This window comes from Zingiber officinale, chromosome 8B (genome assembly GCF_018446385.1).
Source record: "Zingiber officinale cultivar Zhangliang chromosome 8B, Zo_v1.1, whole genome shotgun sequence".
Lineage (NCBI taxonomy): Eukaryota > Viridiplantae > Streptophyta > Magnoliopsida > Zingiberales > Zingiberaceae > Zingiber > Zingiber officinale.
Genome location: NC_056001.1, coordinates 13,222,242 through 13,246,491, shown reverse-complemented (window position 1 = coordinate 13,246,491; position 24,250 = coordinate 13,222,242). Strand labels below are relative to the sequence as shown.

Genomic DNA, 24,250 nt, shown 5'->3' with positions numbered 1-24,250 from the left:
ACAGGAAGCAGCACTTGTTTGAAGGAGGGCAAAATCTGATAAGCTCGGAAGATTTACGTGTTTCTGTTATTTTTTTTTTATTGTTGCGGATTGCAATACATACAGAAAGTTTGCAACTTGGTGAGAAACTAACGATGCCAAAGGCGAAGGAGAGAGCAAATGAACAAAAAAGAAAAAAAAAAAGAAAAAAAGATGAAACTACAAAAAGAAAGAAGGTTTTCTAACAATCTTAGGCTAAGTTGTTCCCTCCTCCGATCAGATAAAACGAAAATCCACCAAGAACCCTAAATATCGATTGATAGTGAAATTAAAATCAAGAACAAAACGCGGCGTCGAGAAATTTTTTGGAAGTATCACACAAGAATAAGATCGGAGCTTCTTAAAGGAGACCGGAGACGAGATCGACGAGGCGATGAAAATGAATGTCGCATGCAAACTGTCGCCAGGGAACCCTAACTTCTCGATCCCGGTATCAAAACGATGGAAATCTGGAAACGAAATGAGGAAGGAAAAGAGATGTAGAGGGAAAGAGACAGAAGAGAGAAAGGATTATAGAAGAATTCACCTCAATCTCATTTCTGCACCTTCGTTGCTGCTTCGGTCTCCCCGGGCTGTTTGTGTTGACTTTGAATCCTTCGTGCCCAGAATTGCCTTTTAATCCGCAACCAAAACTGGATTTTACCCTCTCGGCAAGTCCAATCATGCTCAAACTCCATTGAATTAAAACCCACTCTCGAAATCGTTACCGTTTTTCGCCGTCAAAAGTTCGTTCCTTTAGGATTCATCGGATCAAATGGTGATTTATCCGCATTCGCTTTCCTGAAAAGTGAAAAGTCTCAAACAAAAGTTTGCTCATTTGGATGTTTAAACTTATCTGATAAAATAAAATAACTGAGTTGGGCTGGTCGAGCTTATCGTATATAAGAGCATCTGGTTAAAAATCCACCGTGAGTTTATTTATTGTGACGTTTGTGCCACATTAAAAGTTAAAAGTTTTACATCTCTTTTTATTATTATCAATTCAAGCTTAGCTTGATCTTGATTCGAGCTTAGTTCATTTAGATATTATCGATTTCTCAATTTAAACTTATTTGATTGTTTTAAATTTTTAGTTGTTCATTAGTTATTAAGTTTGATAATTTAAATTTATATATTTTATTTTATTTTATCATTTGTTGAGCATATTGTAAACAATTTTATTAATGAATATGATTGTTCACGAATGCTAACGAGCTGAACACATGTTTAAGTTTTTTTATTTAATTTAACGAGCTGTTCAAGTTTGTTTATTTAATTAATCTTGTATATATTGAATGAATATAAAATAAGTGCTTATCAAATCGAATATCAAGTTTGTTCATGAATGTTTGATTGCTACATGTGGAAAAATAAAATAAAATCTATCATTTCTCATAACAAAAACATTTTCTAAGTGAATTTCACGAGGGTTTTTGTTTTTCCAACAATGGTGTGATGGTTACATCCTCCGACCAATAATCAAGAGAATTAACGAATTTTAACAGCGACCTACTGCTGTAGAATTTTTTTCCAAAAATAAATGTAAAAATATTGATGAACCTCCATTAACACTTTTTATATATATACAGTTGAGATTTTGATAATAAATCTAAGAATATTGGTTACCAGGATAAGTTTCGTAAGTTCTTCCTAACGTAGTCTTGTGGTAAAGATGATATTATTAAAATATTCTTAATAATAACTTACAAAATATTTTTTAATTGATCAGATTCTAATCATTTAAAATTAAAAAATAACTTGATGTCTGTTTTTAAAAAATGACACCAGTAGTAAAATAAATATTTAGGGATTGACTCCAAATAAATAAGTAATTAATATGTCGTCATTTAATGCAAAATTAAATTTCAGGACATGATTGACTACGCAACATAAATTCTGGACCAAATATTTTGAATATGATTTCTGAGCTGTTCTGTATTATTTTAAAGAAAGGCATAAAAACGAAATCTTTGTGAACAATTTATTGTGTTATTAAGATGTAATTTGTGGACAATTTATATTTTTCTAAAACAAAATTTGAGAGGTAAAAAAAAGTTAATGGATCATTTTTTTAGTTCATATTTTTTTAAAGAAAAGTCAAAGATAATGGCGTATTTACCATTTTCATGTAGAAATTAGAATAGATCGATAATGTTGAGGATTATCGATGAGTTGTTAGGATATAATGATTAGATATGGTAGTGCATGCCAATAAGTCAAATAGATTGATAAAGCTAGTAAATCATAATTTATGAGATGGACCGGATAATCAAAGTGATTAAAAACGGCACGCCAAAAAAGTCAAATAGAATAATAAATTTGAAGGGTCAACGAAAATTACATTATGCAACAAGGATTAGTTGGGCAAATACAATTGGGATGGTCAAATTATGGTTTGACTTTTTCAAATTATCTGACCCGTTCTTATTCTGTAATATTTTAGAGGATTAATCACAGCCTTTGGCTCAGAAGCAGTCGACGACGCTATTTTTTTTATATATTTATAAAACGATTATGTTAAAAAATATATATTCAATTCTGCAATAAAGGGGCTAAGTTGATTCCGAGGATTTAGACGGTCAGGCCCACAATTATTTATCTAGGTCATCAATAATATTTCTACCTGCTTCGTCATCAACAATATTCACCGGCAATTTCCAAAAGGACACATATAAAATTTGAAATTGCCTAAAGCACCCGAGATTTGGAGATGGTCAAAAGGCATACCTATATTTTATCCCTATGTCAATGCTGACTTTTTCTTCTGTTTGATCTCTACTTTGCCTGATTTCTCTCTTCTTTTTTTTCCTTTTAAACTAAATTAAAATTTTCCCTCTCCTTTATCTACATGAAACAACCTCTGACATTGTGATAATGATTTTAAAAAATATAATTATAGTTTAATTATACTAGCATACGGCGGTGTTGATTTTTAAAAATCAGCACTGTGTTTGTGATAATTTCTAAAAATGAGTAACATGATGATGCTGATATAATTAAGTTATGATGTTGACTTTTTAAAATCAGTAAAGAACTATTCATTTGGACTCCTTAACACTACTCCTTAACACTGCAAAAATCTATATGTTTTGAAATATGTTGAGCTTTCTAGGTTTATCAATAAGTTTGGACTAAAATTTATTGATGAAGTTAAGAGATTTAAATTTTTAAAAAATTGACATGTAATGAAAAATGATACTACATTGAAGGTATTTATGATATTCATATCTAGATTTTGCGTTCATATGATAAATTATGTATATGTGTCAATTGTCCTAAAGTCATAAATTTTGAAAGCCTTCTAATCATTATTGTTAATAACTTCAAGTAGATATTTCTTAGTACATATAGACTCTGGAGCACTTCAAAAACTTGTAGCACTTGAAATAAGTATAATTAAAATTTTCTAGGTCAATCAATAAATTTTGATCAAAATTTCTTAAAAAATACATAAAAATATTAAATGATATTTTTTTAAGCTTGAAATTAGATTATTATAGGTTTCACTCAATAATAAATATAGATATTTGTACGAACTTTGACTAAAAAAAACTGTGCTTTCTTTTTTTCTTTTAATGCTCAAGTAAAAATAATGGTATTAAAAAACTGACATATAGATGTCAGATCTATGCACAAATATCATAAATAGATTCACTATAGCACCCTCTTCTATTACATATTAATTTATTAAAAATTCAAATTTCATAAATTTATTAATAAATTTAGATCAAAACTCATTGATGATATAAAGAGATTAATCCATTCTAAAACATATGAATTCTAAATATATTATTTTTAATTTATTTTAAAAAATTTAATACCATAATTTAATTACCAACACCGTCATGTCATTAATTTTTTAAGAACATTGCTAAATGACAAAAATTTGACCAGACTATATACATGTATATATATACAGAAGTTCTTTTTTATAATTATATTATAATTAAGAAGATAAAAATCTTTCAGTAATTTATCAAAGGCCGCACCTAAAGATTGTAATTTATCAAAAGACGTACGTTATTTTGGTATTTATCAAAGAACGCACTTTTTTAAATACATTTCCTATTTTACCCTTCTGACAATTTGATTTTTTTCTACCGTTTTCTTTTCTTCACTATAATTCTCTCTCTTCTATTTTTTATCGACAAAAATACTAACATTAGTTAATTTTTTCATAAAATTTTAATACATTTGAAGAAGTAAAAAATAAACAATGAATACCATATTTGAACTCCTTGCAATTTTAGAAATATACTGAAACTAAAATGAGTATAATCGGAGCTCTCTAGGTCGATAGTAGATTTCGGTCAAAACCCACTGATGGACTTAGAGAGCTCCGATTGAACTCATTTCAGTTCCTATGAATTTGTGATGTTGTAAGGAGTTCAAATATGATGTCTATTATTTATTTCGGCTTTTCATAGTTGTTAACATGCAAAATCAAAGAATCGACAAAAAACTCAACGTTGGATCTGATATGGACTCATATAAGGCCCAACGTGGACCTGATATGGAATCATATAAGGCCCAACGTGGGTCCAACTTCTATGTTGCAAAAATTCAACCGTCGTGGTTCACATGTGACCCGACAATACTCAATGTACCTTTTACAGATTGAGTTTAGAGTTTATACATGCTTTGTGTATATAGAAAACAATAAAAAGATTGATTATGAGAAAAATAAATACCGCTTGAGCCAATTTTCCCATTCTACAACATCAGTACTTTTAGTGGTTGTAGCACCACTTGCGTGCACTTTGATAATATGACTTGCAATTTTCTGTATGATACCTAAAATTAAGTCAATCTGAAAAACAACAAATAATTCCAGCACAAATCTTAAATTAATATGCACATTTTCTTGCTCATACAATCTGACATCTTTCATGATGAAGATAAGATCAAATCTAGAGAGAATGGTTGTCTGCAAATCAATATTATCCTGTGTGCTCTGAAAAAAATAAGAAATCATCTGAGCAACTGAAATTTTTTTATACCGAGTAATTAACTAAAATAACTAAGCCCTTGCCAAATTTAAAAAGTTCAACTAACTTACTTTGAGATCATCATACCGTCCAGATGGAGGATTAGTAACAGCAAGCACTGATGTTCTGGAATTGAGTACTGTGGTAATTCTTGCAATAGCAATAGAAATAGTTTGTTGATCATTCAGATATGGAAGTTGGACCTGATATGGAATCATATCAGGTCCACGTCGTGAAGTTTTTTACCGATTCTTTGATTTTACATGTTACAACTATGAAAAACCGATTGAACTGAAATGAGTTCAATCGGAACTCCCTAGGTCCATCAGTGAGTTTCGGTCAAAATCCACTGATGGACCTAGAGAGGTCTGATTGCACCCATTTTAGTTCCTATGGATTTCTGATGAACTATAAAAAGTCGAAATAAATAATGAACACCATATTTGAACTCTTTGTAATTTCAGGAATCCATAAAAATTGAAATGGGTGCAATCGGAGTTCTCTAGCTCCATCAATGAGTTTTGACCAAAACCCACTAATCGACCTAGAGAGTTCTGATTATACTCATTTTAATTCCAATGGATTTCTAAAATTGCAAAAAGTTCAAATATGCTATTCATTGTTTATTTTTACTTCTTCAAATGTATTAAAATGTTATGAAAAAATTAATCAAAAAAGAGGAGAGAGAAATATAGTGAAGAAAAAAAAAGATAAAAAAAGTCAAATTATCCGGAGGGTAAAATATGAAATGTACTTAAAAAAAGTACGTTCTTTAATAAATATTAAAATAGTGTATACCTTTATTTATTAAAATAGTGTATGTCTTTTATAAATTTAAATCTCTAAATACGTACTTTAGTAAATTATCGAAAATCTTGAACTAATCAAACCGACAAGATTTACTGATTTTTTAAAACTAATGCCATCATATGTAAGCATTAACTAAGGGTACAATAGAAAAGAGGGTCGCGCATTTCCAAACTTTAATGCGCCCTCTAAAAATTGCCGTATATTCACGCATCAGCCAACGAGAATATCTTCTTAAGTACGGCAGCATTAATGGCGTGTTAAAGGCAACAGCCAAGCCCATGTGCTGCTCCTCACCAACAGCCGCTCTGTTAAGAATTAATTTAGTCGTCAGTGACTCACAAAGTCGCAATTACCGTCTTTATCATCCCACGCCAATTCAACGTTTTAATTAACATCTTTTATGGCACACGTCATTATTTATTAAGCATCTTGATATTTAAAATAACATTTTTTATAATTATATTTTCAATAAAAGGCGCTAATGTTTTCTATTGCTGCTACTCATTTGGAAATTAAATTGCATTATAATTTATAACATTTAAAATTTTTAAATCTAAATCAGTCCAGTCCAAATCGGTTCAGTAATAGATTGTCTGGATATGATATAAAATTTAGCTTTGAAAAATGGTCTTGATTATTTGCACAGAACCTAAAAAGAAACTCGCATATAGCCTTGTTATTATTTCTAATTTTTGTATGGAAGAATAACCGGAAAGAGAAGATAATTGAGGGAGTTTGTTTTAATCACCCAGGCGCTGAAGATATTGGGCGTCGGCGTCGGACCAATGGCTCTGATTCCAGTATGATGAAGGATCGACGGTTCCGGTGAGATCGAACAATGTGGGTTCGACTGGGCCGTCCCAATATGGAGATGGTAGGCAGCCGGAAGAGCCGGCGGGCTGCCGATCCACCGGAACCGCTCGATCTGCGAAGCCCGGGCCGATGACCGCCGCCTCAGCCTTGTCTCGTTCCGTCGATGGGTCCGGAAAGATAAACCCTAGGAGCGGCGATGGAGTCGTCGCGAAGCCACCGGCGGACTGGGTTTCGAAGATGTTTGGTGCTGGGAGTGGCAGATCCGCGTTGGTTATTTTCCCTAACTGGGGATTATGGTTTGGGACGCAGATTTGGGAGGCGAGGAGGGAGGGATCGGGCAAGGGTTCGGAGGTGGAGGGGTCCGATGTGGCGGATCCTGCGGCGGTGGAGTCGTCGACGCTGGATCTGACGGCGGAGAGGGGGTTGCGGCGACGGGACGGGTTCTTGTTGGAGGAAGTAGGCGAGGTAAATTTGGAAGGGCGTTTGGACTTGCGACATCCGCCGCCGACTGGGACGTTGCGGAGCACACCACCCATGGTCCAGTATCGGCGGCAGGCCTTGCAGAAATGGCGGGGCTGGGAGAGGTTGTAGTTGTTGTAGTAGCAGAACTTGGTGTTGGTGGAGTCGCATCGCGGACACTTCACGGGCGGAAGGGACGGTTGATCCTGCCGGGAAGGCAACGTCGGGTAGCAGACGAGCCCGCCTCCTCGGCCTGTCGCGGCGGCGCCTCCCACTCCGCCACCACCGAAGATACGCCCGTGGAAGGGTGGGAGATCCTGCATTAATTTTTCCTGTGGAGGGGAGAGGGATGGAGATCTTCACGAAGAAGAGGACGGCGGGGGAAATGATCGGCCGGCGGCGAGAGAAGAGAAGCAGCACTTGCTATGGCCGGAGGGTGGACCGGTCTCGTGTATATATGGACCGCATAATCCGCTACAATTATCATTTATCGCTCTTGAAATTGCTAGAATTACGAAGGTGCTCCTCATTCAATATTTTACGAAGCCCCTTTGATTTTAAGAAATAAATTACGGTTACCAGTCGACATCAGCGAGATGATGCAGCTCTTGAAAATCCCTTGTCTTGTTCCAATAAATACGAAGGTATTTATAACGTACTCTCTCTATATTCTTTATTCTTCTCGCTGTATACTGCAACTGCAGGCACTGCTGCTGCTGCCATTGTACTGCGACTACAGTAGAGCCTGTCCCCTGCCACGAAGAAGACGACGGCGACCGCGTCGCCGGCGGGAAGCGACAGCGAATTGTACGGAGATATGAGTCCCCCCCCCCTCGGCATCGGCGGCGGGAGGCTGGCACGCGTGCAGGCGAATATCATCTTGTCGGCCATGGTACGTGAACGTCTCGTCTTCTTTTCATTAATTACTTCTCTGTAACATTCTGACATCCTCGATTAATGCGCCGTGTCGTGTGCAGTGCGTGTTCCTGCGTCAGCTTGCATTGCCATTGGATGATTTTTACTGATCCATATGGCATATAAGATTTTGCATCAAAATAGGTAAATATCATCCATCCCCTCTGCCTTTGCTAACGGCTGAGCTCAGGATAGGCTTCAATGCAATAACATTATCAATGGGATGATGGATCGGGCCGTATATGATGACTGATGAGAAATTTTCAGAGGTCAAACTGATCACATTTCGATATTTGAATTATTAAAAGAAAAAGAAAAGTTGATACCAATCCATTCCCCATTTGCACACCTTCGCACAACAGACCTCGTGAAACTGAAGGACTACAAATAAAAGCTCTGAAAACACATGCAAGAATTTGATGTGCAGTAGGACATTGTCACAATTAAGAAACTGTTTTGGCCATTTGGATATCGACACATCGCCAGTCGTAGGGACTGGTCCACCAGATCGTCCAAACCAGAGTCTTCACGGGTTGAATATTGATTAGATCTTAAGGGTGATTTTTTTTTATGGGGTAAAAAGTTAATTATATTCATCCCGATGTTTCCGTCAGTTCACCCTAAAAAACATAATTAATTAGGATGAGTAACATTAAGTGTAAAACGATCGATCCGATTTAATGAAAATTTTTCATCGATCATTAAAATAAATTTATCATAACTAAGACTTAACTATGAATACTCAAATGATATCTATCATTGTACTATAATCCCGGAGACTTCCGTCAGTTCATCGAATCAACATTAAGAAGAGATGGAATGGAAATCTGACATGAAAACTATGGGGGGTCCTTCTGAAAAAATGTAAACTATGGGAAGGGAGGGCGGGGAGAGGGGCAAAATGAAATTATCCTCTGTAGTTTTGACTTTTTTCATGAATGAAATCCAGGCCGTCGGCAAGAAATGTAGATTTTATTTTAGAATATGATATTGTATCGGATCCGACGATGCTTCGCTTCCTCAATCATAAAAATGAGCGAGACCTTCATCTCGCTCACGTGCTCCATCGCTTCTCACCCACGTGCTCTGGACGCAGAGGCCGTCGCCGGGATCAGCCATGGATCTGTGGCAGAGGGCGAAGGTTTTCGCCGAGGAGGCGGCGAGGCGATCGCAGGAGATCTCGAAGGAGGCGGCCAAGCGCTCGCAAGAGCTCACCCAGGGCGCTGCGAGGTTCTCGCAGGAGTTCGTCTCCGAGACGACCAAGAAGTCGAAGGAGATGGCCGCCGAGGCCGCCAAGAAGGCCGATCTTCTCCGTTCCGAGGCGCTCCGCGCCGCTGACCAGATCAAGACCCTCTCCATCGACATCCCCATCCCGATTGCATCTGCATTGGTGTCGGGATCTAGCGCGGCTGTTGCTCCGGACCCTGCTTCGGATCTCGAGAGATTTGGGATTACCCAGGAGCTGAAGGAGTTTGTTCAGGGAATCCAGATTAGCACTTTCAGGGATTTTTCCATGCAAGGTGCTCGCTAGATCCATTCTTATCCTATTGCCAATCAATTTTATAATTCATCCATTATTTTGTATTGTAATGTATTGAATTATTACCTTTTACCGTTCCTGTTTTTCTCAATGTTTTTTTTTCTGAAAAAAGGCAATTGAAACTACTGACTTATAATGATTTCATCATTTAGTATTGAATTGTTCGACGTAATGGCTTAAACAATGCTCGAGGAAGTTCAAATTTATGTTGCAAGTAATGATTTACTTATTTCTATTACATTGATGTGTTTTGGGAACTTCGTGTTTATGCAAAATTGTACTATCTTCTAGTTGTTAGCTTCAAATTTGGCTTGCAGTTTAACGAATACATCTGAGTACATCACCTGTGTTGTTTGTGTAGATGAACCCGAACCAGAAATATCCACCATCCCCCCATCATCAAATGTGAGGCAAGATCTTAATGAATGGCAAGCAAGACATGCTACTTTGGTTCTGTCAACAGTCAAGGTGTTTTGAGTCTATTATTTTTTATTTTGAAAATTAATCTACATCTTCATTTAGCCTGTTTTTTCTCCAACAGTGTGGCGTATTCTATAGTTCTGGAGCATGACTTCATTGTCTGTGAATTTCACAGACATCAATGTAGTGGCGGAATTTATAGGATCACAAAAGCTGGATTAGTTTAGAAGTAACATATGCAAAAATGTATTAGGTGTAACTCGTGAATTCTTCTTGGGGTTGTCATGTTACGAGCAATTGATTAGCTATTATGTTGAACCTTTATCACACATTTTGCCATATGTATTTATCATACCATATTGACAGGCAAATGCTGGAGAAATTGCAGTTGCAATTATGTTGATTATCTGTCCTCTCTGATTAATTTTGGCATATTATTGGATATGGTTTATCTAGTCAATCCTTAATTATGGATCAACTAACTTGACCTTCCTCAAGGGCATTCAACTAATCATTGTATATACCTCTCAAGAACCTCCAAACATTTACGTCATATTTTACCTGTTGCTCCTTATTTTAAAAGTCTGCTCAATCACTTTGTTGATTTTCTACCCAAGCAGAAAAGATGCTCTGTCTCTCATATCTATAACATTAGCTTCTGGCAAACATTTCTGTACTGTTATGAAAGACAGTTATTGATATAAATGAAATATTTAGCTGCCACATTTGATTCGTTAGATATCTAACTTCATAAAATGCTTATCAACACATTTTTTGATGGATAAACTATGCTTTAATATTTTCTGTTTTTTTCACTTTTTTAGGTTAACATACTGAACCTTTCCCATTGTTATTGCTAGAATATCTCATAAATTATAAAACTATTGATTTGTTGCTCCATACTGTTGAAAGTTATCAACAATAACTTACAGAAGAACAGAATATGTTGATTGATTCATTCTTGGTCCCTACAAAATGTGACACATCTTAAATATTTATACAGCCATTATTTATTTCATTGTCTTGTCTTAGTAGTTAGTCTTCCTCTAGGTTTTTTGCTTTTTGAGCAACACATGTTGATTTACCTACGAAATATACATTATCACTTACTATCCCCTGTATACTGATCTTGTCAACTTTACCTCACTATCACTATCTATACACTATCATTTTTTTCTTAAGACTATTGATAATTTTCCTCTATTTTCCAGGAAATATCAAAGTTCAGATATGAGCTATGTCCTCGTTACATGAAAGAGAGAAAGTTCTGGCGGATTTATTTCGCTCTTGTAGACAGTCATGTATCTCCGTAAGTATTTTCTCTGCAGAATCTGGTGATCATATTGAAATTTGGGAATATGCATGGCGATAAATGAAATTGGTTTGACTAGCAGTTTCACTGTAAAACATTGGTCCACTGGTGAATTATAATTATCTATTATTCTTTTTGTGTAATACATTATTACATAGCTCCAAATTACGGAATAATATGAGAGCAAACAGACATGACCAAAGAAGACTTGATGAATATGCGGTGGTTGACCAAGTTGACTGATTTCAGAAAACTATTGAACCATGGAAGGAAATAGGAAGACAGTAGAAAGGGATTTGAATGATCTAAATATACACAGTACATGTGATTGAATTTGGCATCTTTTTGTTTGGTTTTTTTGAACACCCTTTATGACAAACTCTATGAGCCTTTACTGTCAATCTGAATTGTGCAATGCATCAGCTACGAGAAGAGGTATATGGAGGAGACGAAGAAGAAAGCAGAGCAAAAACAAACAGAGAGTGTCAAGGAAAACCCGAATACATTTGCTACAGTAGCAGAAGCAAAAGAAACCAAAATGCTGAAGACTTCCACCTCAAAGACTCCAGAGGATTTGGATGTGTTTCTTCTTGGTGATCTTGGAAGTGATGAGGAGGGCCCGGGTATGCTGTATTTTGTTTATTCTTGTGTTCAGTCAGCATTTATTGCAAAATGTTTATTTGCTAATTTATGTGCGTTTATAGTTTTGGTTTTTTTAGAAATCTTCAGTCATACTAGGGTATGTGGTTACTGGTTACAACTTCTGATATTATTCCTACACTGTTACAGATGGCAACAATGCTGACTTGGATGATGAGTTCGATAAGATTGGGAGCACCTCGGTAAGGCATTGCATTTAGAATTTCAGATTTCTTCCAGTTTACTCCTTTGTTGAATACTTATTGCTATCCATGATTAGAACATAATGTTCTAGGGAGAAAATAGTGATTTATATAATTGCAATGGAATGTGATGATATGAGAGGGGAGCTATGGTAGGATATTAGAAAGGATTTGATGATGGCATAGACAGTGTTATGTGTCACATGCTGAGATTGGGGATTAATTATAGGCTATAATTTAGACCTTGGATTGGGATGTCAAATCTTAAAGCTGGGAGTTTATAGATTGACGCCTTAAATTACTTTTACATGGTAAATCGTAGGCTTATAATTGTTTTTTATAAGTTTAGCCAAACAAGCTACCTTTAATTTCAGCATAAGCATTTTAGATTAATGATAGGACTGACAAACTATTAACCTAATAGATGTTCTCCCAGCGTTTGTGCTTAAGCTGTTCTCAAATTGATGCTGACTAGTGACTAGTTTAAGCAAATTATTATTTTTCTTTCAAAAGCGAGTCAAAACATGCCGATTGTAGCTCTAAAATAACACCAGTGCACATATGGATCAAGCGTGACTAAGTTGGAAATCTATCTTGTTTTATGCAGGGCTTAGACAGTGATACTGAGAAACTTTAATCAGTCATGTTCAACATCGGATATGGCAAATCGAATGGATTGTTCACGCCACCGATCAACAGCACTGAGATACTATCTTTTGTAGTCTATATTCCGCGTCTGATTACTTGCTACATTAGCCGATTCCTGTAAATTCTGATTTTTTACCCGTGAATCTAGTTTTCCTTTTTATGTCTTGTAGAATAACTCAAGTTTATTCAAGACGATAGATTTAATTGTTTGTTTATGATATTTTAGCTATTTCGTCTATTCTTTTTTTTAAGAAAAGTTAATCCTTCGACTCAATTAATTCTGGAGAAAGGCAACTTTCTCCCCAGTTCATCGGCTACATCTAGAAGCACAAACGACTCTCCGTCTAACAATTAACATCTCAAATTTTCATATCATCGATGAAAATTATCCTTTGATACTTGATTAAACTTTTAAATATCTTGCTGTGGCATTGAGACAATCTCTCTTCTCTATTTTTTCAGTATTAAATATTTAAATTTTACAATCTAACTGATCCTATTTGATTTTATCCATCAAATAAATAAAAAAAAAAGGCATTCAGCTTCACTAGTAATTCGATCACACAGACCCACCGGCATCGCATACCTTAAACAATTAAATCCAACCACATTATACTTGTTTAGTAATATTATGTAAAATATCAATAGAGAAATTAAATAAATACTACTAAATACAGACAAAAAAAAATCAATGAATAAAGGCATCAAAGCTTACATATGACTCAATCAGCTTAAGTTTGCCCACAACACTAATTTTATTTTTAACCATAGGCAAGTCAACATGCGATCTATGTGCGATTGAACACATTCGGCTTTCCACCACATGCTATCCAACTTTTTGACTTCTGAGTCGAATTGTACTCGTAAGAAAGCCTTTGATTTCACGGATATCCATTCAACATGTCTGACGTGACTGATCAAAACTTTAAAAGACAATATTTAACGGATAAAGATGCATTTGTTCAGGCAATACTATGCAAACAAGGAAGGATAGATAAAAATTTTGAATGGTCATCATTTCTATAATTAAATCATGCAAAATCTAAAAGTATTTACTTAAGGATGCGACATGCATCATCGCTTTATATTCTGGGAAGGTCGACGGTGTTCATAATATTTTGGACTTTGATCTACCATTGATTCTCATCCATTTCACATGGAACCGTCAACTTACCGAAAAAGTCTATAGAGTGTTCTGAGATCCCTACAATGGATGCAGGTCCATGGAATCGATAGAGGATTTAAGCAGCAAGAATGTATCCACTTAGCTTTGCAGATTTGGCAGCATACAAGAAGATCCACTGGCTCATGGTATCGACACTCATAACAAATATAATCCGCAGGCTTGTAGATCAGAAAAATCAATAAAAAAAACAATCGTAAGAAATCTATGCCAACTTAAGGTGATAAACAGAAAATTTGTAACTCTATATTGCAGAGTATGTGCGCATGATAGAAATACTGAAGTAGAAAGCAACCTACCAAGTTTGTGTCCTTATCATTTCCCTCACTAGAACGCTTACGAATGTCTCTATTCGGGGATCCGCTAGGAATGGTTTGGGAGTATATCTTCTGATCTGTAGAGGAATCCTCCATCTTTTTGATGTTTGTGAAACTGGCTTTGCATAGAGGGCAAGTTGAGGGTTTTCCATTTGAAGCCTACAAGTGTTTACAAACTGTATGAGAGGAAATTCTGGTATTAAAACAGAAATAAATACTAAAGTATTTCTAACTTCTATTTGTATAACATGTTTCATCTAGTATTTTTCTCATCATCGCATGAAATGTTTCTTTTTTTCAACATCAATCAAGGATTCATTTCAATTCAGTTGAAAGCTTCCTTAACATCTCTTTTTGTTTTCCTATTTCAATTTAACAATGTCATAGACAAATATTGTAAGAAAAAGGTTAATCAAACAAAATAGATTCATCTTAAAAGAAGCAAAAGTATGTTCAGACATCATGTCAATTACCTACTACTGCTATACCAACAATTAAAATCAACTATGAGGAATTAGTTAGATTCTGAGTTTAAAGGATATTTTCTAGACCTGACTGCATTTCATAATACCCTTACTAGGACAACTGGAGCAGTCAATTGATATGAAGTGTAGGCAATGTTAACAGAACACAGTTTCAAAATGGTTAAGAATATATACCATACAATCAGCCCATCCTTGAATGCATGTATAGCAGAAGCGATGCCCACAAGGTAAAACAGCCCGTGTTGTAGAAAATTCTGTCCAACAAATCACACATGATACTTCTGCTTGATTCTGTCCATGCTGGATAAGACTCTCATTTTCTTTATGTGGTTCATTATCCTTCATACCATCATTGAAGGAATCAAGGGTTTCAATTCTTTCTTCATGGTGCTCATTATCTGAAGATAATCTGTTGTCTAAAGAAGAATTAAGATCCCTAAATTTATTGTCCAACAGAATTTCCTCTAAGCCGTCTTGCTCAAGCCTATTTCTTAAACTGTTTCCACTGATTGAATCAGAATCAGCGAGTTGTGTTCTGGACTTCTTTGAACAAGTTCCTTGCTTCTGGCTTGGATCAATATAATTTGAAAGATCACAATATGATTTCTTCTTAAGGCAGTGACTTCTACTAGCTGATCCATACGTAATATCATCTTGATTATCATCAAATAAATTTCTCCTGTTGCTTGATAAGTGCAAATTTGGGAAGTGACTGGATTCCGAATGCTGCGTATAATGTCAGAAAGAAGACTTTTCATAATTCAACCATACCTTAAATAGGAAAATGAGTTAATCTTAGAGAACATTGAAAATTTGGAATCTAAAGAAAACATGTAAAATTGAACACAGGGCATTGGATCATGTTTATTCATAGCCAGGAGATATGTTTGGTAAATATACTTCTCAGTGAGCTGCTGTAAAGTGTAAAGTTAGCAATAAAGACCGGGAAATGGTAATTCGTAATTCTTAAGAACTACATGCTTGAAAATTCATAAAAGTTGAACAAATACAAAGTCACTGTTGAAAGTTTTGCCTTTGTCTTCTTTAACATTGGTTGGAAGTAGAAGCAAATTTAGCAAGATAGTTTACTGAGATCAGAAGTGCTAAGGTGATACATCATAACAGGGTACTGAATGTGATGAGTAAAATAATTAGTTTCTCTTTTCTAAACCTCAGTCGTTAACTATTTAGCTAATATTGACAATGTCTTTCACCAATTTAATTTTAACTCACATGTAAACGTGTTGATAATAGATACAAAGCTGAAATATATGTTGCCAATAAAAGCACCCATCCCGTATTTAATTTCATTAATCAGACATTGGATTCTCTTATATTGCTTAGAGATGCTTTGGGTTCCACAGTGCCTAAATATAAACTATAATGTACCCATGCTTTGGATTCTCTTTAATGTAGCTACATAATCGAGACTAGTTCAGCCGGACACCTAGCTCAGACTTCGCATGAGGCTTCCCTCACCCTTCCTATGTACCACAGTGCACTCAAACCACAGTCATGATGAGGATCTGTGAGGGTCGGTTTTCTATAGGCCAGCTTATAGATGGTTAATAGGAAGATTCCTCAATTAATTCTTTCATTCACACTTGCATCTTGAGATTCATTGCGGCATCTCAAGATGCAAGGCTGTCGTCTGATAACTCTACTCTGATGGCTAATAGTATTTTTTTTGCTATGTGACTGAATTCTCTTCAACTGGGTCTATGGGAATCCAAGTGCACCATAGGCAGGGTTTTCTTTGAGTATTTGGCAGACTCATAGCTTATTGTGAATGGCGCTTTGTCTTAGTGCCTCTTGCTTGGGAGACATTAGTATTCATGCCTTGCTTGTGTTTATATATATAAATAGAAGTATTTCATATAATAACCTTGCTACAAAATATGTTGCATCAGAAAAGCATAACAACGTATAACACTATGAATTATCATTTGAACTACAGAATGCCCGAGAAGTTCATGACTTACTCTGCTTAATACATTTGATTCAGGCCAGTCCAGGTAACTAGCACCAACATCAACTGCTTTGCTCCTTCGATTAGTGGGTATGCTGCATTTTCCTTCTCCAGAAGCATTCAAAAAGGCAGGTTCTTCCCATGTTATGGATCCAGTATCTTGTCCACTAACGAAGAAAAGAAAAAAATTGGAATATAAATCATGTCGACTGTCTGCCACTGTCTACCAATGTGAGAAGCATTCAATTCAAACTAATTATCATGATTTAAATGTGTAAATGTCATTGAGTAAAAAAATGCTTGTAGTCCATTTTCCTGACAATGTAAATTTTCAAATAAAACCACATACAATCAAACTACATATTCCATTAGAGCAAGAGGTTTTGTGTCCGAATCTTGCCAAACTCATCAATTAAAAAAACCCCATTAAAACTAATGCATGTATTTGATTGGGACAAATTCACTTTGCCACGTGTGAAAAAGTTCTAACAAATATAAAGTAACGATAGGTCATTTCTGTGACAATTTAATCTTTTGGATAACCTTTCACCTGATCAAACCAAGCAAAGCAAGAAAAAGAAGTGGAATTTAGATCCTTTGGAGATACCAATCTTAGTCAATGTCGATTTAATCAAAGATGTTAAGACTCTAAATCAAATAATTTAATTTTTCAAATACATGATAAGAATATAATGATTGTAACATCTTCCTAATATTTAGCACTGAAAACTGAAGCATATCACTTAGGGTGCGTTTGGTTCAGGGTTATTCTTGATAACCTTGGTTATCCATCCAAGGTTATCAACAAAAACCTTGTTTGGTTTAGGTATTCGATGATTCCCAAGTAATGTTCCATGCCCGACACGTCAGCAAAAGGGTCATGCAGCCCGGAATCGGAAAACCTCAGAAAACTAAGGTTTTTCTTGATTCCGGGGTTAACGAATTTTTTTTACCAAAAATACCCTCCGATAAGAAAAAACATGAAAAAAAAAAGAAAAAATGTAAAAAAATATTAAAAAAATAAAAAAATGTTTTAAAAAATTTTAAAAATTATTTTTTTAAAAATAATAATTTTTAAAAAAATAAAAAATAAAAATTTGAAAAATAAAAATTTAAAAAATTTTAAAAAAAATTTAAAAAAAATTATAAAAATTTAAAAAAATTTTAAAAATTTTTTAAAAAAAATTAAAAATAAAATAAATAAATAAAAAATAAAATTTAAAAATGTAAAAAAATAAATAATAAATAATATAAAAATAAAAAAACACATAAAAAAGTAAAAAAAATACAAGAAAAAGAAAAGTAAAAAAACATTAAAAAATAAATAATAATAATAATATTAATATTATTATTATTATGTATAGTTAGTTTTGTAACTGAGGGTAATACGGTAAAATATTAAAGTAGGGTATTCATTAAAACCTTCAAACAAACAAGTTTTTGTTGTATTACCTAAGTTGAACCAAACAACATTTGGTTATGTTTTATTCCCTATAACCTTGGTTATGTGATTACCTGGTAATCACATAACTAAGGTTATACATGATAACTTGAACCAAACGCACCCTTAAGATATCCATATGCACAATGTAATGTGTGTGCAGAAGGTAATTGTACCAATCATGGAAAAAAGAGCATAATTCCCATGTATCTTGCTTATTCAGAGATGAACTACGAAGAGACAAAAAATCAAATCTTCCAAGACAAACTCTTTACTGTTTATTCAATTAAAATTTCCACAAGTTATCATTAGATGAGCTACCCACGAATCATTGTTGTTGAAATGCAAAAATAAATATGGAGGTATTAAAAGGCAATTCCAAGCTATGGGTGATGAAACCATTGCCTAATGCTTAGGCTGTCAGTATTAAAAAAATATTAAAATAGAAAGCAGGAGCATATTAAATTAAGAATGATATCTATATATATATATATATATATATATATCAAAACATGTTTACAAATCAAAAGAAATAAACCATAACTGATAAGTATTATACACAAAAAATAAGAAACATATCATATTTTTACATTGCAACTGAGAAAATAAATAACACAACAAACCATAAAAATTAACAATTCATCTTCATTACCAGAAAAGACATACTAAACTCATAATTAGTGTTATGCTACAAATTCAAAATATGGATAAGATAACTGGTGTCGTACTACAATCATGTAAGCTTTTAAAAAAGGGAGAACAAGAGAATGTGTTGGATAGGTTGATTGAGAAGATTTTACTCTATATTAATTCTTAACTGAACTCGAATTGAACACCTTTTAGAAGTCTGCAAACAATTATGACTTCAAATTTTGCTTTCTACTCTTACACTTTCTTGCCACTCATATATCTTGATTAAACGGGGTATATGGCATTTTGTAAGGAATGGATAATATATATGTTGCATATTCCAACCATCATGACTTTAAATTTGATTTTAGCTAAACAGGAATGTGAAGGTGATAACCTTTTTAAGAATCACTAGGAGAGTTATGGGCAAGCAAGGAAACTTTACAAAGTTAGATGAGTAATAAAATTATTAACTTGGGCTTAAGCATTTTAAGCGAACTATTATGCCTCACAAGTTATTGGGTCAATAATCTTATATGTATGGGTGTAAAAATTGGTACCTATGAGGATCCAATCCTAGGCATCATGGGATGCCAAAAAGGTTGTGTGTGTGATGGAGTAGCAACTAGCAACCATCAAGTCACACATACTATTAATTATGGATGATTCTGAACGATAAGTTGAGCTTCAGTACTAGAAGTGTATAGACTTAGATGGGGCCGTTACTATTAAATTAGATTTAAGCATTTTAGGCTAGTAGTTAGATTTAACAAATCAAGGTCAATTATCTTACTGAAAAGGGGTGTGATAGTGTATCATCTTGTAGTTGAAGGGAAAGAATTGATAATCATTCACAAAGTTTAGAACTCTACAGCATGATAAACAATCACGGTATTATACTGGGGTTTTATTGTGCATGATCTTTATAAATAAGTTACACAGCAGTCTTCCCTTTGTGAGATGCCAATTAAAAATATAAAAAACAGTACCTCTGCATTGAATAAGAATCTTCAGGCAGCCGCTTCCTTTCTTTTAAACAATCTTCGAACCATCGATGGCTGATTATATGTGCACCAATATTTTTTGCCAGATTATACTTCTTACCTTCAAACCGCCAACATACCTGCAATCCAACAAATGCAATATCATTCTCTGATAAAACAGTTACAAAGCACCATTTAAACAGAATTCAAGCAACCAAAATCAGAAACACCAAGAAGGCACCAGATGTGTCGTAGATTTTGTCATCGCTCCAACATAATTAGCTCCAGCATGCGCAATAAGCTTGATGAGCTTAAACCTCTCTGTCCCATGGTAACCACTGACAGTAGCAACCACCGATTCCATACCTTCGATTGGCCGATACGCACTTCCTAAAGTGAAATGAATAATAGACGGAATTATCACCCGATGCAATGAAATAAGAAAAAACAACAACATTTTAGGGAAAATTGCAAGTCGTGACAATACAATCAAAAAATTGGGTGGAAAAATACCCACATAAACAACATTCAGGTAAACAACAGAAGTTTCGACCAAGGCATAAAGAAGAAACCGAGCACCTTCAGACAGAGTTGAAGGATCGTCCATGGCGTTTCGCTGAATCTTTATCAAGGATCGGATTAGGGTTAACACGCAGAGAGGATGTTAAGCAGTAGAGAACCGACGTCTCGGGTGCCGGCGAATAGAGGTCGGAGAAACGATATGCTGCGGCGGACGGCGGAAACAAGTACCGATTTGGGGGAGAAAGGGTTGAGAGCGGTACGTAGATTGGGATTCAAATTTTGTTCCCCCGCCGTGGTTGATAAAAGATTGGACAAAAATAATAATAACAAAAAAGTCCACTTCTTATTTTTAATTTTTTTTATTAACTTTCAATTCAGTATTAACTTTTACACACCCACTAAAAACAAACCATTTTTATTCGCGCATAAATTAAGCTTATACATATATATATTAAATAGCACACACCTGGACGTTTTAATACTAATTATCTTCTTAATAAAGGTCAGCCGGCAGCTTGGGCTCCACCACAACCTGCAGCGGCTCTTTCTTCGGCGTCGACAGCCCAAAGATCTCCTCCATGTTCAGCTCCTCCGCCTTCTTCCCCGCGGGCAGCCTCCAGCAGAACCCGTGCAGCAGGTTAGCGAGGCTGAGTTGGATGACCTTGAGCCCGAGGTTGTAGCCGGGGCACATCCGCCGGCCGGCGCCGAAGGGAAGAAGCTCGTAGTCATGCCCCTTCACGTCCAACGTGCTGCCCTCGAACCGCTCCGGACGGAACTCCTCCGGACGGTCCCAAACCTCCGGGTCTCGACCGATCGCCCACACACTCACCAGCACCCGGGTGCCTGCGGGGATGTCGTAGCCGTCGACGTGGGTGTCCTCTCGGGAGAGGCGGGGGACCAGCATCGGAGCCACCGGGTGGAGCCGCATGGTCTCCTTCGCGATCGCCTGAACGTAGGGGAGGTTGGGGATGTCGCGCTCCTCCACCCACCTGTCGCGGCCCACCACGCGGTCCAGCTCCGCCGTCACTTTCTCAAACACCTCCGGCCGACGGAGGAGCTCCGAGATGGCCCACTCCAACGTCACCGCCGAGCTCTCCGTGCCACCAGCAATCAAATCCTGCAAGGATGAATTATTTATTATCATAAATTAATACTATTTATTTTAAATTTTAAATTTAAAATTATCAATAATATATGAGTAATTTGATTCATTGTTTATTAGTATAGAATATTTAGATAATTTTATTTCAATTTTTAGGGGAAAAAGGGATTTTGTAAATAATTTGGAAGATATTTCTTTTCCAGGTTTAAATGTTTAATTGGTTGAAACTCGAAGCCAAAGTTATGAATACTTGTAGAAGAATATTGCTCGAATGAAACGTGGTGAAGGTGTTTGACAAAATGCTCGAACGAGAGAGAGTATGCCAGACGTACCTGGGTGAAGCCCTTGACGCCGTGCCTTTCGAGTTTGATGTCTAAATTGGGATCATCGGCGAGCTGCAGCAGCACATCGACCATGTCCCTGGCTACAAAATCATCCCCCTCCCGCCGCCGCCGCTCATTGTGCTCGTCGAGAACGTGCTCCAGGAACCTGTCGAACTTGCGGCTCAGCTTCTTCATCCGCCTAATGTACCCCTGCAAATCTAAGAAATCCAACCAGGGGATCGAGTCGCCGATGTTCATCACCCCGTTCAACAGGAACAATTCGTCGATCATCTCCTTGAACTCCTCCGGCGACACAATCTTGGTCTCCGCCGCCACCGCGGGGTCGAGGTACTTCTTTCCCAACACCATCCTGGTGATGACATTGAGGCTGACAGTGGAGAGGTAGTCCTTGAGGGTGACGAGAGAGGCAGAGGAGGCGGTGGCGAAGAGGGCGCGATTCAGGGCGCGCACCTCCTCCACCCGGATGTACTCGTAGGAGTCGAGGCGCTTTGCGCTGAAGAGCTCGAGAAGGCAGATCTTGCGGGCCTGGCGCCAGTAAGGGCCGTAGGGCGACCAGGTGATGTCGGAGTAGTCGTAAGTGGTGTATTTACCGGCGGCTGTTTTTGGGCGGGACACGAAGAAGAGGTCGTGGGTCTTGAGAAAGAACTTGGCCATGGCGACGGAGGATCCAACGACGACGGGAGAGGATCCGAAGCGGAGGTACATGAGAGGGCCGTACTTTTGGGAGAGGGCGTGCAGGGAGCGGTGGGGGAGGTGGCCGATGAGGTTGAGGTTGCCGATGATGGGCCACGGGCGGGGACCCGGTGGCAGGTTGAGCGCGCTCCGGCCGCGCCTCCGCCAAAGAAGGGCTACGGCGGCCGCTAGCACGATGGCGAGGGTTATGGCCCATTGGGGAAACGCCATCGGTGGGAATTGGGAGGGAGAGATGAGGATGAGGACACTCGAGAGGAAGGGAGCTGTATTTATAGGCGGAAAAGGGATCCGGATCCTGCTCGTTTTAGTGTTATTTCTTGGGTATTTCCATGCCGTTTCATTTAAATTATTGCTGACATCGAAGAGCATCTTTATTAATACTTTTATCTTTATTAATATTTTTATAAAGGTCGTTCTTTTTAAAAAATAAAAAATAGAATAGCTTTTATTTCAGTTATAATTGACTTCGTCAACGCTGCATGTGTCTCACGGTAGGAGCGGTTGGTTCATTACACTATTCATGTGGTTTCATTTTCTCCGAAATTGAATGTGAACTTCCACACTATTCCCATGGTAGACTTCCTCTGTAGTCGATGTGAAAGAATTCATAGTAAACGATTCTTTCTATTTTAAAAATCGAAAGTAAATGGAAGAAGTGGATGACCTTGACCTCGAAAGATTCGTGACTCGAGTCTTAAGTTTATAATTTTGCCTCTGCCGATCGAGAAAGATAGCTTGGTCTGAATTCTAATTTATTATAATTGCCATGATGCACGGGCCAGTAGGGTGATGTGAAATTGGCGTGCAACTTCAACCGACAATGTGGTCCAAGTGGAAATGCCTGAGACAATTTTTGATAGAGGATCCGGTGATAAGTATCCATCCCTCAAGGAGTCATGATTACGATGGAAGTCAAAGTCTAAGTAGTCAATGTCCGTATGTCACTGACCGGTCGGACAACTCACTCGTCCGACAGGGACAAAGAGGCACCGATCAGATATCACCACAGCTCGCCCAGACACCGAACGTCCGACGTTCAAAACAAGACATACGTCGAGCGGTCAGCTCACTCGGACTTACATTGAACCTCGGAATCGACAAAAAGGGATCGCAGCACAACAACGGAACTCAAATAATGGAATATTGATCGAGCGGTCATTCCGCTCGGACAAAGGGCTAGACCACCTGAATGACTAAGGGATGGTCGAGCGATTGTCCCGCTCGGCCCACTAACAGACGAAAGGAGGATCAGTCGATATCCTCGTAGGAATTCGTGTCACCGACAGATGACATGGTTGACGGCATGGACGAGCAAAGGATCGTACGGTAGAAACTTTCACTGTCATGTCAGAGATATGTTCGGATCATTGAGGTATGGTGTCAGAGACGCTTTCTTGACACGTCTTTTTAGTAGAAGCTTTGAGAAGCGTGTACACCTCGAATAACGTGCACCCGATCCCCTAGAACCCTATATAAAGGGTCCCAAACTTCAACGGAGGTATGAATAATCTCTACTGTAGCTACACTGTTGTTCTGCTTTTTCGCTTCCTTACTTACACATCACTGGAGACTGACTTGAGCGTCGGAGGATCATCGTCGGGGAACTTCTCCCTAGCTCGACACTGACGTTGTTGTGATTACAAGCTCATCCCATTTGGAGTTCATGCACGATCAACATGAACACCACACTTCTCCAACATTTATCGCATCGATTTTCGGACATCATTAATAAACATTTAATAGGGGTAAGGGATCTTTTTCCGATCAACATTGGAAAAAATAAATACATTCTCTAACCAACCTATATCAACTGTGA

At 36.9% G+C, this 24,250-nt stretch overlaps 4 protein-coding genes across 4 annotated transcripts; 1 reads left to right on the top strand and 3 right to left on the bottom strand.

Annotated features, from left to right (window-relative positions):
• Nucleotides 1-5,887: 5,887 nt before the first annotated feature.
• On the bottom strand, nucleotides 5,888-7,716 carry LOC122014312 (dof zinc finger protein 4-like). The gene is made up of 2 exons (XM_042570508.1): nucleotides 6,565-7,716; nucleotides 5,888-6,121 (listed from the first exon to the last, which is right to left on the bottom strand). Exons 1-2 carry the CDS (start codon nucleotides 7,409-7,411, stop codon nucleotides 6,063-6,065), a joined length of 906 nt encoding a protein of 301 aa, XP_042426442.1. The 5' UTR covers nucleotides 7,412-7,716; the 3' UTR covers nucleotides 5,888-6,062.
• Nucleotides 7,717-9,045: 1,329 nt separating this feature from the next.
• On the top strand, nucleotides 9,046-12,980 carry LOC122016655. Its single transcript, XM_042574028.1, has 6 exons — nucleotides 9,046-9,523; nucleotides 9,905-10,011; nucleotides 11,175-11,272; nucleotides 11,699-11,898; nucleotides 12,065-12,117; nucleotides 12,725-12,980. Exons 1-6 carry the CDS (start codon nucleotides 9,121-9,123, stop codon nucleotides 12,752-12,754), a joined length of 891 nt encoding a protein of 296 aa, XP_042429962.1. The 5' UTR covers nucleotides 9,046-9,120; the 3' UTR covers nucleotides 12,755-12,980.
• A 668-nt stretch (nucleotides 12,981-13,648) lies between these two features.
• On the bottom strand, nucleotides 13,649-20,585 carry LOC122015189. The gene is made up of 7 exons (XM_042571947.1): nucleotides 20,353-20,585; nucleotides 20,015-20,163; nucleotides 19,780-19,913; nucleotides 16,733-16,886; nucleotides 14,925-15,476; nucleotides 14,248-14,424; nucleotides 13,649-14,109 (listed from the first exon to the last, which is right to left on the bottom strand). Exons 1-7 carry the CDS (start codon nucleotides 20,378-20,380, stop codon nucleotides 13,936-13,938), a joined length of 1,368 nt encoding a protein of 455 aa, XP_042427881.1. The 5' UTR covers nucleotides 20,381-20,585; the 3' UTR covers nucleotides 13,649-13,935.
• A 53-nt stretch (nucleotides 20,586-20,638) lies between these two features.
• Nucleotides 20,639-22,684, bottom strand: LOC122015188 (trimethyltridecatetraene synthase-like). The gene is made up of 2 exons (XM_042571946.1): nucleotides 21,730-22,684; nucleotides 20,639-21,412 (listed from the first exon to the last, which is right to left on the bottom strand). Exons 1-2 carry the CDS (start codon nucleotides 22,642-22,644, stop codon nucleotides 20,789-20,791), a joined length of 1,539 nt encoding a protein of 512 aa, XP_042427880.1. The 5' UTR covers nucleotides 22,645-22,684; the 3' UTR covers nucleotides 20,639-20,788.
• Between the last annotated feature and the right edge of the window lie 1,566 nt (nucleotides 22,685-24,250).

Bases quoted from the DNA above. Each gene is read 5' to 3' on its own strand.
- LOC122015188 (XM_042571946.1), bottom strand. From the start codon at position 22,644: ATGGCGTTTCCCCAATGGGCCATAACCCTCGCCATCGTGCTAGCGGCC. The intron at 21,413-21,729 runs GTACGTCTGGCA...TCATCCTTGCAG, and splicing joins GCGTCAAGGGCTTCACCCAG to GATTTGATTGCTGGTGGCAC.
- LOC122014312 (XM_042570508.1), bottom strand. From the start codon at position 7,411: ATGCAGGATCTCCCACCCTTCCACGGGCGTATCTTCGGTGGTGGCGGA. The intron at 6,122-6,564 runs GTGATTAAAACA...AATTCTTAACAG, and splicing joins CCAATATCTTCAGCGCCTGG to AGCGGCTGTTGGTGAGGAGC.
- LOC122015189 (XM_042571947.1), bottom strand. From the start codon at position 20,380: ATGGACGATCCTTCAACTCTGTCTGAAG. The intron at 19,914-20,014 runs GTGCCTTCTTGG...GTTGGATTGCAG, and splicing joins CAAAATCTACGACACATCTG to GTATGTTGGCGGTTTGAAGG. The intron at 15,477-16,732 runs GTAAGTCATGAA...CATTATACGCAG, and splicing joins AATCAAATGTATTAAGCAGA to CATTCGGAATCCAGTCACTT.
- LOC122016655 (XM_042574028.1), top strand. From the start codon at position 9,121: ATGGATCTGTGGCAGAGGGCGAAGGTTTTCGCCGAGGAGGCGGCGAGG. The intron at 10,012-11,174 runs GTGTTTTGAGTC...TCTATTTTCCAG, and splicing joins TGGTTCTGTCAACAGTCAAG to GAAATATCAAAGTTCAGATA. The intron at 11,899-12,064 runs GTATGCTGTATT...ACACTGTTACAG, and splicing joins AAGTGATGAGGAGGGCCCGG to ATGGCAACAATGCTGACTTG.